The sequence below is a fragment of the Heterocephalus glaber genome, unplaced genomic scaffold, assembly GCF_053883595.1.
Source record: "Heterocephalus glaber isolate CG9 unplaced genomic scaffold, H.glaber_assembly_v1.0 deba00000331, whole genome shotgun sequence".
NCBI classification, from domain to species: domain Eukaryota; kingdom Metazoa; phylum Chordata; class Mammalia; order Rodentia; family Bathyergidae; genus Heterocephalus; species Heterocephalus glaber.
The window spans coordinates 34,706,372-34,725,112 of NW_028258142.1; the positions used below are offsets into that span (position 1 = coordinate 34,706,372).

The window sequence follows — 18,741 nt, forward strand, 5'->3', positions numbered from 1 at the left end:
AGCAATAGTAGTGATGAAATACTTAGTCCAGGATGCTTTTAAGATAAACTTGGGACGAAAGTTCTTAAGACTAACCAAATTAAGGCTCTATTATAACTGAAGGGACACTTGTGGATGTCTGGAGAAAGGTTACTATATTATTAGACCATTATTATCAGACCATTCTTATTAAAAACCCAGGTGTCTCTCTTCAATCTTGCATTGTTGTAAATCCAGCCTCCCTCCTCCCAAACAACCAACAGATAGAACATGAGTGTGAAAAAGTGCTTGCCCAAAATTATGCCAGCTGCCCTGATCTGAGAGACCAATGATTAATTGGGCCAGCTACCACATGATTCAATGATGGCAGGAGTTTCATAAAGGATGACATTAGGAGAACAGTTTATCCCATGGTCAGCCTTACCCAGGTCATTGAAGCAAGCAAACTCCCCTCTAAGATTTTCACCCAAAAGTCAGAACTTATTTCTCTCACCTGGGTTTTCTAAATTGCTCAGGAAAAAAAAAAAAAAAAAAAAAAAAAAAAAAAAAAATATATATATATATATATATATATATATAAAATATATAAGACATATTTTTTTTTCCATTCCAAATATGCCTTTCTGGTCTAACATGCACATATGGCCATCTGGAAATAAAGAGGACTTTACCTAGTTGTCAGTCTTCAATAAAACAAGGACCGGAGATCTTCAACCTCTTCAAGGCAGTAAATCTCCTAAGTGAATAACAGTTATGCACTGCTGGAGACATCAAACTTCCCTGGACTCTGTTTCCTAGGGTAATTCTAAGGCAGATTACATTGCCAAACAGACTGCTCTCCAACATAACTTTGGCCTATCGAAAGCTCTACCTATACCCTTCCAGGATCTTAGTGTAGAGCCAGGGTATTCTCTAAATATCCTTTCCTTAAATAAATATCCATGAATAAATAATCTAATTTTTTGACAATTCAAATTTTTTGACATTCACCCTAAAAATGTGACAAATGCATCATAACTCTTGCCTGATTTCCAAGTGATTCCTTAATCTAGAGGGTATGCATGAGGTGGCCGTGAGGATACTGCACCTTGATCTGGAAGTCTGAAAGCCCGATGAAAGAAAAAGCATCCAGACCTATAAAAAAAATTAAGTATTTGTAGCTTCACCAACATCCTATGATAAATATATTCATTATATATAAAAATATGTACTAAGAATTAAAAAAAAACTAGGAGTAATATTTCTATCACAGGACTCCTGAAACTAAAATAAGTAACACAGTTTTGGAGCTCCTGAGTCACAATCACTGTCCTTCTGTCTCAGCCTCCCAGAGTGCTGAGATTACAAGTATATACCACTATTCCAAGCTGGGATTTCTTTTTGATGAGTATGGCAAGATGTATAAATCTAGATAAGAGCTGAACTGTTCACAACAGTGAAGAAAGTGGTAGCTTTTTCATGTTATTGCTCAGGCTTCCCTTTAAATGAATATTGAATATTATGGAGTTATAAATTAGATCAGGTACCAAATTACTAATCTGGTCTAGGGAGACAAACTAGCAACCTATTTCAGGGATTTTGTTTTGTTTGCACTGGGTATTGAGCCAGGGCTTTTGCTCTGGGCTACATCCCCATCCTTTTCCAGGGGGAATATTTTAAGAGAGGATTGTCTAGGCTGGGCTCAAACTTGTGATCATCCTGTCTCAGCCTCCCAAAGTGCTAGAATTAGAGGCATGTTAAGACATTACGGGAAACTAATAGAAAACTCAAAATAACTGTGTTAGTCAATCCTGATTGTCAGCTTGACTGGATTAAGAAATTCCTGGAGAGGTGAATGGATTGTGAGGGCACTAATCATCTTTGAATGGGCTATTAAGTGGTGCGGCTTAGTTGGAGTAGGTCATGGGAATGTAACCTTCAGACCATATCTGGTCTCTAGGTTCTTCTCCAGCATTTCTCCAGTTCTTTGCTAACAAATGCCATCCCATGAATTGAGCAGTTTTCTTCTATCACATCCCTCTGCTGTGTTGTTTCTGCCTTGGAGAGGAGCCAAACAATATCTTTGAAACTGTGAGCCAAAATAAATCTCTCCTCCTTTAAATTGTGTGTCAGGTATTTTGTCCCAGCAACAAGAATGTTAATATGTCTTAGTTACTTTTCTCTTGTTGCTGAGACAAAATACTTGACAGCCAAAGTTAAAGGGAGAAAGATTTATTTGGCTTACAGTTCATAGAGGTTTCAGTCCAAAATCGGCTGGCACCAAGGCAGGGTAGCAGAGGGTCACAGTTCATGACACCATTGAAAGACATCAAAAGTAACAAGAGACCTTGTCTTTTTGCCCCTTTTTTAATTCAGACTACTTAGGGCTGGTAGCACTCACACTCTTAATCCTAGTGTCTGTGGGCCTAGTATTGCACCAAGAATCAATCACACACTCTAGATTCAGCAGAAAAAGCCCCACCTCATTCGCATGAGGCTTTGGGCGGGGGACACATCTAAACACAAGCCATACCACAGTATCTAAACAGTAAAGTACTGGCTTAAGAAAACTAACAAGGCCTTTGTAAGCGCTGCTGTACTTCTTTTCCAACCTTTAATTGGCCAATACTCACCCTGCAGAGCACACTCCTTTTCCTATCTCTAGTAAATGTAAAACCTCTCCAAAAAAAGAAAATTGACAAATACAGAGGTAGGGTGAGTGCAAAGGCCATTATAAATTCTGATTTTTTTTTTCTTCATGAAAAGGTTAGTCTTCAGATTGGCTCATTATAGGAAAATGGCTAGTGTTCCATATGCCAGAAAGCTTCATATCTTACCATTTAATGTTTCAGATTTCCTTCACATTGGCTTACTTTGGAGCCTGGGCCTGCACTTGATATAACTTGGAAAGCCTGGAAACACCCAGTAGTTATTGGATTTAACTGTCCAGCTTTACTTTAGTCACTGGCTAGGACATAACAGTTGTTATTAACTTAGGCCAGACTGGGACAGCACCTAGAACTGATTGTAGTCAAATCCACCCAAACCTACTAGTAGCTGCTACATGTGGAAAGAGAGGCAGAATGGATGATGTGGAAACAACTACAATGAACACTACAAAGAAGTCTCAGTGGTGTCTTTTCTTATAGTTTTGTTTATATTGTCCCTTTTTTTTTTTTTTTTTTTGGTGCAAGGGATCCAACTCGGGTCCTTGCGATTGCGCAGCAGGCGGCGAAACCACTGAGCTAAATCCCCGGCCCTATATTGTCCCTTTTATGAGTGTAAGCTTCTTTTAAGCACCATACTGTTTTCTATTCATCTTTCTAATCCCCTAGAGATCCTTACCAGTGAGGTTAGATGTAATTTGACTGCCAGAGTGACTGCCAAGCAATCTATAGTTACCATATACTCTTACCTCCCTCTTAATGACACTCACCCAGCATGTTGTCAGGTGACAATTGCCATGACAACCATCAGAAAGAACCAAAATAGAAATGTCACCTAAATTTGCAGAAAATCTCTGCCCCTTCCAGAAAGACACCAATTGTCTCCACCTTTATTAGTGAATCCCTCATTTTGTTCTTTTTCTTTCTGCAGTACTGGGATTGAATTCAGACATTTTTGAGACAGGGTTTAAGTCACTAAATTGCCAGCTGGGTTCGAATTTGTGATCCTCCTGCCTCAGGTTTCCAGAGTGCTGGGATTAAGGGCCTGCACCACCATGCCCAGCCTCCCCATCCCCATTTTGTTTACCCTATGCCTATAACCTTCAAACCTCCAATGGGCAAGAAGTTAATGTGAATTTTATCTATCACGTCCACTCTTGGTCAAGAATAAAAGTCTCCCTTGATACTCTATTGGTGCTTGGTCTTGTCATCAGTTCCACAATTCCAAGTGAAAAAAGGTAGTCTGGGATTAGAAATTAGTAAAAAGATCACAAAGTTAATGGGGAGAGGCAGAATGAGAACCTACTCTAGACGCTGTTCATTTTTTTATTAAACAATTATTTAATGGGTATTTATCAGTCATTACAGCCTAGTGCACTTACATGTTAAAATAATATTTTAAACAATTTTATTACATATAATAATCATATAAATACATGGTTAACATGGAAACATGAAGGAAAAGTTCAAGATCCCATGACAGTTCATAAAAGAGGATGTGAAAACACAAATACAAAAAATTTTTGAAAGATTTCAATTGGCTGTTTTTCATGATTTTCAGGTACTCTGGGGCTGCAATATGATCAAACAACATCTAAGTGTGGAAAAGAGAAGTGACCTATACATATCTTACTTTTTTTTTTTTTGCCTTATTGAGTCAGTTGGCCACTGTAGATCTGCTGCTCAGAACATTCAGCTATTTATTTCAAAAGTATACTTTGGTTAGGCTGTCAGTTAATGTATGTACTGTAATATTATTTTCTTGGACTCCAGGAAGGAGGCCCTAATTTTTTTTATTAGTACTATACATGTTTGGAGTACATGTCATTTACAGTCATCTTAGGGGGTGGGTACATGTATATAATAAAAATTGTTTCTTTTTTTAATCCCGTTTCCTCCCCCTTTCTTATCTTCCCATGTAGTTTTGGCTGGCCTCGAACTCACTACGTAGCCTGGGCTGGTCTCAAACTCTCGACAAACCTGTCTCAGCCTCTGACCGGTTTAAGGAGAGCCTATTTGGTGGGGGAGGGGTACGGGGACTTGGACTCAGTACCTTGTGCTTGCCAGGTGAGCGCTGTGCTGCCGAGTCCCCTAATTTTAATTTAACAAAAGATTTGATGGGGGTGAAAAAGGTCTTTCTGAAAAAGTGAAACGGAGTGAGACTTGAAGGATGAACAGAAGTCAAATACTGGAAAGAAAGAGTGGGAAATTATTCATTGCTCAAAAGTAAGTAATTAGCAGTTTAAAAAGTTTTAGAGATGGAGGGAAGGTTGGCTGAAGGGACTGGAAGAAGTACAGAGTGGCAAAATGGGAGGTAGGGTGGGTAGAGGTACTAGGTAGAAACCAAATTAAACAGGCCCTTGTATCATTATTTTAGACTTGTCGCGGGTGTAACCCACCTCTTCGAGGAAATATGAACTGGGAACTCGGTCTAGACTTTTTCTGACCAATCTGACTCAGTGTCTTCTCTCATCCTTCATCAGCACATTAGGGGTACCATTAAGCTTCCTTCCATCCACGTGGTCTTGCCATTTCATCCTTTTCTAGCTATCACATTTCCCTGACCCCTCGACTTTTTATCAGGGCCCTTCTGAGCGCTCTTATTTCGTTCTTCTCAGCCTGCCAGCTCCCCCCTTATTTCAACGCTGCAATCTATGACCTTCAAGGTCATTAGCAATTTAAAGAGGTCTTACCTAGCCGGCACCACTGGATCAGAATAATGGCTTACCCAACGCCGATACTTAGATTGCTCGGCCACAACTGTTTTGGGGGATGGTTTTATTTGTAGCTGCTTCCTCCGTTCACAGCCACCAACTGAAGGGCACCATAAGAATCTTCCCCAATATGCCAGTCACAACTCCCGTCCTCTTTTTCCTCCTCTCCGCGGGTTTCCAGACCAGGCGCTGGGTTACACCAGCAGTCGCAACGCCGCCTCAGGGACTCTGCAGAGGCCTCGGCGGCAGGAGGGAGGGGCGACGCCCCACTGAGCGCTTCCAGGCTGCCACCCGGAAGTGTGCAGGGAGCGGGCGGAAGGCGAAGCGGGCCGGGAAGGGGGACGCCGCGAAGGGCGGGGCCGCGGCGCGCCGGGGGCGGGGCTCTCGCGCCGGTCACGTGACGGGCCTGGCGGTGGAGGCGGCGGCGGTAGCGGCGGCGGCCGCGGTGTCTTTAGCGGCTCCCAGTGCAGGATGGTGCTGGAAGAGGCGGCGGCCGTGGTGGCGGCGGCGTTGTTGGCAACTGCGGGAGGGGGAGCGGTGGCGGCAGTGGCGCCTGCGGGGGGTATAAAATGGCGGATTTCGAAGAGTTGAGGGTGAGCGGGGGCGCGGGAGAGGAGGAGGCCGCGGGGGAGGGGAGGGAAGCGGAGCGCAGGGAGGCGGGGAAGCCGCAGTGTCGCGGACAGCCGCTCTCGCCCTTCGCGGGGGCCGGTTGACGAGCCCGGTGTCCAGGGCGCCCGCGAGCGCTCGAGGTTTGGGAGAAGAGGGCAGTGGGCGGGCCTGGGCCGCGGGCCGCACACCTGGCGCGGGCTGGGACTCCCGGGAGGGCACGTGGGCCTGACTCCAGGCCTCGAGAGCCGCGGGTGAACGAAGGGTGCGCTTGTCCCTGGCCATTCTGAATTCTTCATGCTCGCTACTTACTTGGTGGGGAAACTACGGAGACGTTAAGTTGCTTTTCGGAATATTGGGGTGATGCCACCGTGTAGTCAGTTCTGACAGAGAAAAAGGCCCCTTCTTCCCACCAGTGCTTCCTCATGTCGTCGAGAGAAAGCGTGGTCTTTTGGGAACACTGCCTTCAATCTTCAGCGTTAAACCTTGGTGTTCTCTTAGGGCCAGGGTAAGAAATCTGTGAAGTCCGTGTTGTCATGTTTTGTGTCTGTGCATTCATTTTGCCCTACTATGGGGGAAAATGTTTATTTTCTTAGCCTTGGAGCAAGGTCATAACTTTATTGTTGATACCTTTGTATAGTGGGATTTTAAAATGGGAGTGTTTTGGAGTTAAACAGAAAAAAATAGGGCCGGGGATTTAGCTCAGTGGTTCTGGCGCCTGCCTTGCAAGCTCAAGGTCCCAAGTTCGATCCCCGGTACAAAAAAAAACAAAAAAACAAAAGAACCCCCCCAAAAACCAGAAAAAAATATTTTTTCCCACCAGACTGATAATCTTCAGAGAATCTTTAACTGAAAACTAAGTGTGATAAATGGGCGGAATATATTTTGCATTGGATCACTGAATTGCTGGCGACATGTGCAGGATAAAAAACTTTTTTTCTGGTGAATCCAGGGCTGTTGGCTGAACAATGTTCCTATTCCGTTTTGGGGTTCGAATTTGCAATTCTCCTGCCTCAGCCACCCAGAGTGCTGAAATTACTGGGTCAGCTGCCTAGAAACCTTGAATTAAAAAAAATATTTTGATGTAAAGGTGGGCATGAACTTAAAAGTTTGTGTAACATGGATGTGTTATTTTAGGATTACATTATTGAATCCAGGAAAAGCTTGTTTTGTATGTTTTTGTTTTGGGGATGAGGTAGGTGGAGGATGTTGGCTGATTAACTGGTAGTTCAGTGGATAACAGCTGAAGAACTTATGCTGTATTCTACAAGGAAATTGTTTGCACATTGCCTGCTATTTTCCCCTCCTGCTGTTTCAAGAAGAATTCATTTCTAGTAAAAAGAAAAGTATGTTAATTTATGTTATACATCATACTAGTTTATACAGAGAACGTGATAGTAAGAGAAAGATACTTGCAGGTTTTTTTTTTTTTGGTACCGGGGATGGAACTAGGAACCTTGGGCTTGCGAGGCAGGCGGCGGCACCACCACCACTGAGCCAAATCCCCGGGCCAAGATACTTGTAGTTTTAAGTCTTAAAAGTTTTAGTGGCTCAATACATACAGCATCTGTGGAGCTTTTGAAACAACCAGTCCACCATTTACCTTTGTAAATTCCTTAAGCTTAGGCTGGGTTGAGAAGGCTGAACTTTGAAATAAAAAATTTACCTACAATATTGTCTTAATTTTTGTGTAGTAACAGATGTATACAATTTTTTCTCCTCCAAGCTATTTATTTATTTATTTATTTACTGGTGAAATCTTTTGCAGGACTTGTTTGGACTTTTATAAACATTATTGGTCAAAACAATATGGAGAATTTACTTCTGCATAGGTCAGAAAAGGGGATCCATGGTTGGGAACTGGAAAGTGGTTGAAGCCAAAGAAGCTTTTTTCTCTTTCTACCTCCTTTTTTTCCATTTCTGTTTTGTTTGCTGTATCAGCTTCATCTTCTCTTCCTGTAAATCACTTGTCTGTGAAAATCCTTGGAATTGGTAGAAGATGGTTTCCTACTCACAGTTGATATCGACTAACAGGAAATTTTTTGTTGTTGTTAAATTCTTTTATTGGTACATTGTAGGTATACAGCACAATTATATTTCTCATTGGGAATTGTACCTTTACATAATGCATCTTGGTTGTTATTTTTTCCCCATTCCTAGCCCTCCCTTCACCCCCTTCACCCTTCTGTATTTACAAAGACTTTGTTTCCATTTCTCATCATTTTTCCTTTCCCTTCTTTCCTTTCCCCTGCCCCTCCCACTACCCCTACCCCTTTGGACCTTTTCTTCCTATTTTGCATTATCGATTATTCATTCTAATCATTGGTACATTTTAGGTATACAGTATAATGACATTCATCATTGGAAATTTGCACCTTTACATAATCTCTCTTGGTTCTTACTTTTCACCCTTGCCCAGCCCTCCCTTCAACCCCTGCACCCCTCCCTATTTACAAAGATTTTGTTCCTATTTTTCCATTTTCTCATATTAATCCCATTCCGTTCTATCCTTTCCCCTAGCCCTCCCACTTCCTTCCCCTTTGCCCCTTTTCTTCCTATTTCACGTTACCTATTATACATTTGAGTCTTTATTTATACTTTCAGTTTCTCACACCAGAGAAACTATTCGGTATTTATACATGTGTGTCCTATTTATTTCACTTAAGAGTATCGCCTCAGTGTGCATCCACTTAGCTATAAATGTCTCTAATTTCTCATTTTTTATGGCTGAGTAGTACTCCATTTTAGAAAAAAACATTTTCTTTATCCAGTCTCCAGTTGATGGGCATTTGGGCTGTTTCCAAGTTTGAGCTGTCACAAACTGTGCTGCTATGAACATGGGCACACATATATCACTGTGGTATGATTCTTTTAATTCTTTGGGGAAGACCCCCAGCAGTGGAATAGTGGGGTCAAATGGGACTTCCAGTCCTAGTTCTTTGAGGTATCTGCATACAGATTTCCACACTGCTTGCAACAGTCTACACTTCCACCAGCAGTGGAGCAGGGTTCCTCTTTCCCCACAGCCCCGCCAGCATTTGTTCTTGGTTGATTTCATGATAGCAGCCATTCTTTCTGGAGTGAAGTGGGATCTCAGTGTTGTTTTCATTTGCATCTCTCGAATGACCAGTGATGTTGAACATTATTTCATGTATTTGCTATTTCTACTTCTTTGTCTGTTCATTTCAGATGCCCATTTTTGGATTGGGTCTTTAAATTTGGGAGGTCTGATCTTTTGAAGTTCTTTATAGATTCGAGATAGTAGACCTTTGTCAGAGGAAGAGCAGGTGAAGATATTTTCCCACATTGTGGGTTGTCTTTTTACACTGCTGGTAGTTTCTCTTGCCGTACAGAAGCCTTTTAATAAGAAGAGATCCCACTTGTCAATTGTTTGTGCTAGTTCACGGGCAACTGAGGTTTTGTTCATAAAATCTTTTCCTACACTAATGTCTTCAAGGGTTCTACCTAACCTCTGTTCCAACTGGTTCAGAGTTTCTATTTTAATATTTAGATCTTTAATCCATTTTGATTTTAGTTTAGTGCATGGTGAGAGATATAGGTCTAGTTTTAATCTTTGGCAAGTTGAAGCCCAATTTTTCCAGCACCATTTATTAAAGAGGCTATCTTTCTTCCAGTGAGGGTGTTTGGCTCATTTGTTGAAGATGAGGTGGCTGAGTGTGCCTGGCATTGTTTCTGCATCTTCTAATCTGTTCCACTGCTCCTCAGGTCTGTTTCTTTGCCGGTACCATGCTGTTTTTATCACAGTAGCTTTGTAGTAGAGTTGCAGGTTGTGGGTTGTGATACCCCCTCCCATGTCTCTGTCACCTAGAAGTGCTTTTGCTATTCTGGGTCTCTTCTTGTTCCAAATGAATTTTTGGATTGTTTTCTCAAGGTCCGTGAAGTATGCTGCTGGGATCTCAACAGGAATTGCATTAAATCTATATAGCATTTTTGGAAGTATGGCCATTTTCACTATATTAATCCTTCCTACCCAGGAGCAGGGGATGTCTGTCCACTTTCTGATATCATCTTCAATCTCTCTTTTCAGAGTGCCATAGTTTTCAGAGAAGAGGTCCTTGATTTCTTTCGTTAAGTTGATTCCTAGATATTTCAGTTTTTTGGATGCTATTGTGAAAGGAATTATTTGCCCTATTTCTCTCTCAGTGAGTCTGTCATTTGTGTAGAGGAAAGCTATTGATTTTTGTGTGTTGACCTTGTAACCAGCTACTTGACTGAATTTGGTTATTAAGCCTAGAAGACTTTTGGTGGAGTTCTTGGGGTCTTCTATATAGAGTATCATGTCATCTGCAAAGAATGACAATTTGACTTCTTCATTTCCTATCTTTATTCCTTTTATTTCTTTCTGTTGTCTAATTGCCGTGGCTAATGTTTCCAGAACTATATTGAACAAGAGTGGTGATAGTGGACATCCTTGTCTTGTTCCTGATTTTAGTGTGAAGGATTTCAGTTTTTGACTATTTAGTATGATATTGGCTCTTGGTTTTTCATGGATGGCTTTTATCAGTTTGAGGTAGAGACCATCTATTGTAATTTTTTGTAGGGTTTTTATCATAAATACATGTTGGATTTTGCCAAATGCTTTTTCTGTGTCTATGAAGATAATCATATGGTTTTTGTCCTTGGCTCTATTGATACAGTGTATTACATTGATTGATTTGCGTATGTTGAAGCATCCCTGCATCCCTGCATCCCTGGGTTGAATCCCACTTGATCAGGGTGTATGATCTTCTTGATGATCTTCTGCATTCTCTTTGCCATTATCTTCTTAAGGATTTTTGCATCTATATTCATTAGTGATATTGGCCTATAGTTCTCCTTTTTGGTTGGGTCTTTCTCTGGTTTGGCGTTTAAGTTGATGCTTGCTTCCAGGAATGAATTTGGGAGTATTGCTTCCCTTTCAGTTTCATTGAAGAGTTTATACAGTAGTGGCAGCAGTTCCTCTCTAAATGTCTTGAAGAATTCAGTGAAGCCATCAGGGCCGAGACTTTTCTTAGTTGATAAGTTTTTAATTACGTTTTTAATTTCATTGGTTGATATTGGGTTGTTCAGAATTTTTAGGTCTTCGTTCAACTTTGGTAATTCACGTGTATCTAGGAATCTGTCCATTTCTGCTGTGTTGTCCATCTTATTGGGGTACAGGTTCTGGAAGTAGGTATCGATGATCCTCTGGATTTCTGCTGGGTTCTGTTGTAATTTCACCCTTTTCATTCTGAATTGCATGGATTTAGGCCTTTTCTTTCCTTTTTCTGACAAGGTTGGCTAAAGGTTTGTCAATTTTGTTGATTCTTTCAAAGAACGAACTCTTGGCTTCACTGATTTTTTGTATTGTTCTCTTCGTCTCCATTGCATTGATTTCTGCTTTGATCTTTATAATTTCCTCTCTTGTATGAGCTCTGGGGTTGTCCTGCTCTTCTTTTTCTAGAAGCTTGAGGTTCAGCATCAGGTTGTTTAATTGGGCTTGTTCTGTTTTCCTATATGCATATTCACTGCTATGAATTTCCCTTGTAAGACTGCTTTCATTATGTCCCATAGATTCCGATATGTTGTATTGTTATTGTCATTTAATTGAAGGAACTGTCTGATTTCTTCTTTAATTTCCTCTGTGACTCATTGGATATTCAGAAGTGTGTTGTTCAGTTTCCACGTGTTTATGAAATTTTTTGAGTTTCTTTTGCTATGGATCTTCAATTTCATTGCATTATGGTCTGATAATATACAGGGGATAACTTCATTTCCTTTGAACTTATTTAAATATGTTCTATGCATGAGTATCTGGTCTGTTTTGGAGAATGACCCACGTGCAGCTGAGAAGAATGTATATTCTGATATTGTGGGGTGGAAGACTCTGTAAACATCTGTTAAGTTCATTTGTTCAAGAGTTTGATTGAGTTCTAGTATTTCATTACTTATTTTTTTTCTAGTTGATCTATTTGTGACAGTGGGGTGTTGAGGTCCCCCACTACAATTGTATTAGTGCATATATGACTTTTCATGTCCGTTAGTATTTGTTTTATATAATTGGGCACACGAGTGTTTGGTGCATAGATATTTATGATTGTCATCTCTTCCTGTTGGACTGTTCCCCTTACAAGGATGTAGTGTCCTTCTTTGTCTCTCTTAATCAGTGTTGGTTTGAAATCTACTTGATCTGCAAAGAGGATAGCTACTCCTGCTTTTTTTCAGGTTCCCGTCACATGGAATATTGTTTTCCACCCTTTAACTTTCAGTCTATGAGTTTCCTTTTGAATTAAGTGTGTTTCTTGTATGCAGCATATTGTTGGATTTTGCTTTTTGACCCATTCTGCCAGTCTATTTCTTTTGATTGGTGAATTGAGACCATTAACATTGATGATTATAACTGAAACGTATTGACCTGTCATTGCCATGACTTTTTCTTTTTGTTGGGTTCTCCCTCTTTCCGTTTAATTTCTTGTCATGACAGATGGGTTCTTCCTGCTATGCTTCCTGGGGTTGTGATCCTCAATGTCTGTTCCTGGGATATTGTGTAAAATTCTTTGGAGTGCTGCTTTGGTATTCATGAAGTTCCTAAGGTGCTCTTTGTCATGAAAGTATCTTATTTCTCCATCAATTTTGAAAGATAGTTTTGCAGGGTTCATCAGTCTGGGTTGGAGGCTGTTTTAGGGCTTGGAATATGTCACTCCAAGCTCTTCTTGCCTTGCTGGTTTGTGTTGAGAAGTCTGCTGTGATTCTGATGGGCTTCCTTTGTATGTGATTTGTTTCTTTTCTCTAACTGCTTGTAGAACTTTGTTCTTCTGTTGTGTTTCTGGAATCTTAACAATTATATGCCTATGTGTAGATTTTTTTTGATTAAGGCTATTTGGAGTCCTATATGCCTCACTTATCTGTATGTCAAGTTCTTTTCCCCTGCTTGGGAAGTTTTCTGCCATTACTTCTGTGAAGAGTTTTTTTTATGTCATCTCCACTCTCTCCTGTTTCTTCATTGAGTCCAATCAGACTTACGTTATTCTTCTTTGCATCATCTAGCAGTTGCTGGATTGATTTCTCATTTTCCCTTATAATTTTGAAGCAGTTTTTCTTTTCCTGGTCACTAATTGCAATCTTATCTTCTGTATCTGAAAGTCTGTCCTCACATTGGCTCATTCTGCTATGTAGACTTTCAATGGAGTTTTTCATGTCCTGGAAATCTATTTGCATCTGTTTTATGGGTTCATTTGTTTCCTATTTTGGGATTCCATCATGTTCCTCAGTTCCTCTCTAGATTTTTAAATCATGTCTTCCACTAGGAGCACAATTTCTTCTGTTATCTGAGAAATTATTTCTGATTTCATTTTTTCCAGATCCCCTTTTGTTGCCAGTTCAGTGGGTCCAGGTGGTTGAGTATCAGAGTGTTCCATCTCATTTCCCTTTGGGGTTGCTGTAGGTGATCTGGAAGTCTGGTTTTGAGACTTATTTACGTGCTTTCTCATTTTGACTGGGGGGCCAGTTGGCGCCTGCACGGATTACCTCCTCTGAGCTGGGTGAGGTGGGACAGGGGCCGGGAGCAGTGGTAGGGATGGTGGCCCAAAAGCCCTTTCCTGTGGGCTGGGAGCAGCCAGAGGGATGGTGGCTGGGAAGCCCCTTCCTCTGGACCAGGAGCAGTGGGACAGTGGCTCAGAAGCCCCTACCTCTGGGCTGGGAGCCCCTTTCTCTGGGCCAGGAGCGGCGGGACAGAAGGTGGCCCAAAAGCCCTCTCCTGTGGGCTGGGAGCAGCGGGAGGGATGGTGTCCGGGAAGCCCCTTCCTCTGGGCCAGGAGCAGTGGGATGGCGGCTCACAAGCCCCTACCCTTGGGCCAGGAGCGGTGGGACTTAGTACCGTGGTCTGGTGGTCCAGTGTCCTCTGCGTCTTTGTAGTGGAACCAGGTGGCTGTACAGAGGAGCGGGCATTGGGGGGGGGGGGTGTCCAGTGGATCGTTGCCGGGGTGCGGGCTGATTCAGGGTGTTCCACACGACTCTTGACTTTGGTAGGGTGTGCGCAGACCTGCCTCTCTGCAGCGGGCTGATTTGGCGTGTTCCCTGTGACTCGACTAACAGGAACTTGACCTGGAAGAGTTTTCAGGGGAAAGGAGGGGAGTAATGGTTTGAGTAGATGCTGGAGGAGTTATCTACTTCTCTTTGCCTTAGCTTCTCTGGGTGAATCTGTGTTACCCTACATTTAAATGAACTATAGGGCTGAAGATATGGTTTATACTATATAGACACTGGTAGAGCATGGTAGAATGCTTGGTTCAATCCACGTACCACCAAAAAAAAAAAGATGAATTATGTTCCTCTTTCCTCAATGCAAATAGTGGTAGTATGGCTTATCTTCATCATACTATAGTGCATATTACATGCCTGGCTCTGGCCTGAGCACTTAATGTATGTGTTCCTACTCTCAAAATTCTGTGAAGTTGAGGCACAGAGGATGAAGTAACCTGACCTCTATCATATATTTGAGAATGGAAAAGTGGTATTTTTTTTTTAAACCTCTGTGGTCTAGCTTTCCTGTTTGTATTTCTCAAAGCCCATGCTGTATTGCTTTGTTCAGGTTCCTTTGGGTCTTGGTGGAGCACCTTTCATCCTCCTGGAATTTATAGACCAAATTAAATGATAAATATCACCTTTCTTCTATAACATAATAATGGAAGCGTCTTACTTTTCTTGTTGTTGAGACAAAATACCCAACACCTAAAGGTAAAGGAGGAAAGGTTTATTTAGCTCGGTTTGTACAGGTTTCAGTTCATAATAGTCTGGCTCCAAGGCAGGGTGGTATGGCAGACAGGCATTGAAGAAAAGACAGTTCATTGTGGGCAGAAGGTATCAAAGCAACAAAGGATGACTACAGCTCCTTCTATCCTTTATATCTTATCTGGGCTTCTTAGGAGAGTAGCACTCAAACCCTTAATCCTAGCGTTTCCACCCTTGATCCCAGCTTTACACCAAGAATCAATCCCAGTGGCACACACTCTAGATCAAGCCACCTCTGAAAAAGCCCCACCTATGACTGCATGAGGCTTTGGGGCGACATCTAGACACCATAACTGGAAGGAAACAGGAGTTCTGACTAAAAAACTAATTTAAGAAAGGAAGAGAAGGAGAAGTAATATCTGGAGCTTTCAAAATGATGGTCTCTGATTTAGAATATATTCTGGTGGACAGAATGATAGTCAAGTAAATTATAGAACCAGGAAAAATTATAACATTAAGTTTTTGGCTTTTTGGTAGTAGAGGAAATGGCCAGCTGACCATTTGGCTGCTTATATTACTGCTGAGAGGATTTCCATTCCTGTACAAATCAGTACAGGAACAGCATAACAAGAGCAGTTCACATCTGGCTGGTACTGCTTCTGTACTAAAGATGTAGGAATTTTGAGAATGGTTATTGTCCCCAAATAGCTTAGTAACCCTTGTGCCTTTACTTTTAGGCTTGGGGCCAGGGTATTTCATGAAGCAATCCCTGTAGACTCTGAAGGAATTGCATGACAATTTCAGTTTTTGAGACTACTGTGTGAGCCGGTACCGTACATCTTGTCTTGTCACAGCAAGATATGGCAGCCCTACACTTTGCTGCCTTTCAGTCCAAGTGATTGGTAGGCTGCCAGACTGTGTGTCTTCCCTTTTGTCTGGGAGTGAGAATCTGATTGGAAGCTTCGACTGAGGTCTACTAGCCAATGGTTTGGATGTCATGTTGTACAAATTTGAATTAAGAGATCATTCTGTTAGGTTGAGTGAAAGGAGAGTTCTTTGAGAAGGGAGAATGTGACATGTGTAGTCAGAAGCTGATTATAAGTGTGTCATGTGTTAGAAGCTTTCACAGTGCCAGAGAAAAAAATTATGCGTTTTACCCGTTGTTTGTTAATAGCATCTGTGTTAGGATTTGAAGTGATATTTTATTAGTTTATGAATTGAAAAGTTTGTGAATTAACTAGTTGTGAATTAAAGCAGTACATGATCATAAAATCTGATAGCTTGAACTGCTGTGATTGCCACCTTGGTCCCTCCCTCAAAAATAGTTCCTAGAGGAGCTAGGCACTGAGGAGGAAGAGAGGCACAAAATTGGGTTTCTGGGAACCACTGATCTATTCAGGGGTGTTTTTCTATCCTTGTTTTTCTGCTCCTGTGGCTTATTGGTGGCAGTCATTCTTAAAATGGTCCCTGCTACATTTAGTCTGGTTAATCCACTCTTCTCTCCACTCAGCAGTGGAGAAGTGATCTACGGTGACATTCTAACCCCCCTGCCCCAAGGATCTCTCGTCTATGTTCTTCATCTCTTTCCTTCCATACATTGAGAGTGACTGAGAATGAAGAGTGAAGATGGATATAAGAATCAGTGTGTATTTGAGCTACCGAAAGAACCAGCTGTTTTAACTTTGTCAATAACTGTGGGTAAACCAGAATGTTTACCAAACTGCTTAAGTTTGCTTTTATATCCTAATTTGAATATCAGAGTTAGGTCTTTCCCACTAAAAGGCTTAATTAAGTACAGTAGTTCTGTAGTTTTTCTGCCTAGAGGGCCTAAGTGTTGAGTCCCTTAAATCTACCAGGAATTACCTTTTTTTAAAAAATAACTTGGGGTGCCATTAAGATGCAGAGGGAGAATGGGAAATAAATGGGGGGTTTGAGTTTGGAGTTCCTCACAACCTCTCCCTCCAACTGTTGGATAAGTAAACAGTCTAAATAGATGTGATATACATCTCATCTGAGATACCTGTGAGGGCATTCCAAAACTGAATAAATACTATCTTAAATGAAATAGACATTTTCTAATAGTGAACCAAATTATTCTAAGGTATAATAAGCACTTGTGCATTTGTTTGCTTCGTAGGTCTGTGCCCTCCCTGTTGTAAACATGAATATCTTTTCTGATAAAGCTGATACTTTGCTGACTATAAAATATTCCAGATGTTTCTTTTTTCTCAATGTTTTTGCTTTTATTTTTCTGGATTGGAAATTAGCTATTTATTTTTAGTTTTTAAAGTTGACACAATTCACATACCATAAAATTTAACTATTTAAAGTGTTGAATAGTGTTTTTTACTGTATTCACAAAATCATGTAACTATCACCACTATATAGTTCCAGAACTATTTTTCTCATTCAGAAGAAACACTGTTCCTTATTTACTCTTTCTTAGCATCCATTAATTTACTTCCTATCTTATGGATTTGTCTGTTCTGAACATTTCATATAAATGTATCAGTTCATTTCCATTTTTGACTGAATAATATTCTTTGTGGATATATTATTTTGTTTATTCACTCATAAATTGATGGACATTTATTCCATGTTTTGACTAGTCTGAACATTTGTCTACATGTGTACAAATTTTGTGTTTATGTATGTTTTAAATTCTCTTGGATAGACACCTAGGAGGTTGCTGGGTAATGTACTAATTCCATTTTTTTTAAAAGAGCTGCCAAACTTTTCCAGCGCTCCAGCACGATTTTATATTACCACCAGTGGTGTTTGAAGATTCTGGTGTATCTGCCTCCTTACCAGTGCTTTGTTACTGTCTTTTTGATTTATAGCCGTCCTAGTGGCTGTAAAATAGTAGTATCTCATTATAGGTTTTATTTTATTTTTCCATTATGACTAATGGTGTCCAGCTTGTTCTCATTTGGTTTTTTTGCCATTTGTATACCTCCTTTTGTTAAATAATGTTTTGGTTTTCTTCAGGCAGGGTCTGGATATGTAGCCAGGCTGACCTTCAACTTGTAAGTTTTGTGCTTCACTCTACCCAGTGCTGGAATTAAAGGTGGCACTACCCTGCCCAACTTATGTGTTGGATTTACCATTGTTCTTAATTTTGTTTTTGTGGAACTAAGATCAAACCCAGGTCCTGGTGTATGCTAGGCAGGTGATCTCCCATACCCTTAGCCCTATGTTTTGTTTTGTTTTTTTGGGGGGGGTACTGGGGATTGAACTCGGCCTTGCACTTGTGAGGTAGGCCCAGTGCCACTGAGCTAAATCCCTGGCCCAGCCCTGATTTAAAAAAAAATATTATGTTATTCTAGAGGCAAGTTCCAAGCTGTATGGTTTGCTAATACATTTTCTTGTTTTGTGGGCTCTTTCTTTTTGTACCAGGGATTGAACTCGGGACCTTGCACTTGCGAGGCAGGTGGCAGAACCAGTGAGCTAAATCCCTGGCCCTTGTGGGTCTTTCTCGATGGTGCCCTTTGAGGCACAAATGTTTTCATTTTATTTTTTTGTTTTTGAGACAGGATCTCACTATGTACAGTAGTTCAGGCTGGCCTTGCACTCATTGTGTAGTCCAAGCTGGCCTTGAACTCACGGTGATCCTCCTGCCTCAGACTCCCAAGTGCTGGGATTATAGGCATGGATCACCACACCTGGCACAAATGTTTTTATTTTAATGATATTCAGTTAGTCTTTCTTTTCCTTGTGTTTGCTTGTGCATTTGTTTTGAAGACTTAAGAATCTAGTGCTATGAAGAAAGCTACTCACCTCAAGGTAGCCACAGGAAGCAGAGATAGAAGGGAGGAGCTGGGGGTGGGGAGCAGTGCCCTTCCAGGTCTTAACCCCTATTGAGATGCCTCCAACAAGATCCCATCTGCTAATAGCAAGTCAACTATATTGCCACCATAATTTAGTCATCTTCTATAATTCAGTCACCTTTCAAAAGCCCTGCCCGTGAGTTCCTGAGACCTTTGGGTGACATTCTTCATCTAAACAATAACAGTCCAAATTTCTCTTATTCATTTGACTCACTTTTTAATTTTTTTCATGGGTCTTATGAGTAGAAGTTTTAAATGTGG

General features: G+C 41.1%; 2 protein-coding genes across 18 annotated transcripts in view; one reads left to right on the forward strand and one right to left on the reverse strand.

The window, feature by feature from the left end:
- Positions 1-5,646, reverse strand: part of Katnal2 (katanin catalytic subunit A1 like 2) — a 157,151-nt gene extending 151,505 nt beyond the window's left edge. The window contains exons 1-2 of one of the 6 annotated variants that reach the window (XM_087189187.1): positions 5,353-5,646; positions 1,067-1,113 (exon numbers count right to left, since the gene is read on the reverse strand). The gene's annotated coding sequence lies outside the window, so the exon portion shown is untranslated. Of the gene's footprint in view, positions 1-1,003; positions 1,114-5,317 lie in introns of all 6 variants that reach the window. The other 5 variants (XM_087189182.1, XM_087189184.1, XM_087189179.1 and 2 more) reach the window with 5 other exon arrangements.
- A 70-nt stretch (positions 5,647-5,716) lies between these two features.
- Pias2 (protein inhibitor of activated STAT 2) overlaps positions 5,717-18,741 on the forward strand; it is a 104,232-nt gene continuing 91,207 nt past the window's right edge. For 6 of the 12 annotated variants that reach the window (XM_004855100.3, XM_013075932.3, XM_013075935.3 and 3 more), the window contains exon 1: positions 5,721-5,931. In XM_004855100.3, the coding sequence (XP_004855157.1) occupies positions 5,908-5,931 (24 nt within the window). In that variant the 5' untranslated portion in view covers positions 5,721-5,907. Of the gene's footprint in view, positions 5,932-6,040; positions 6,453-18,741 lie in introns of those variants that run through there. The other 6 variants (XR_015442147.1, XR_015442150.1, XR_015442146.1 and 3 more) reach the window with 4 other exon arrangements.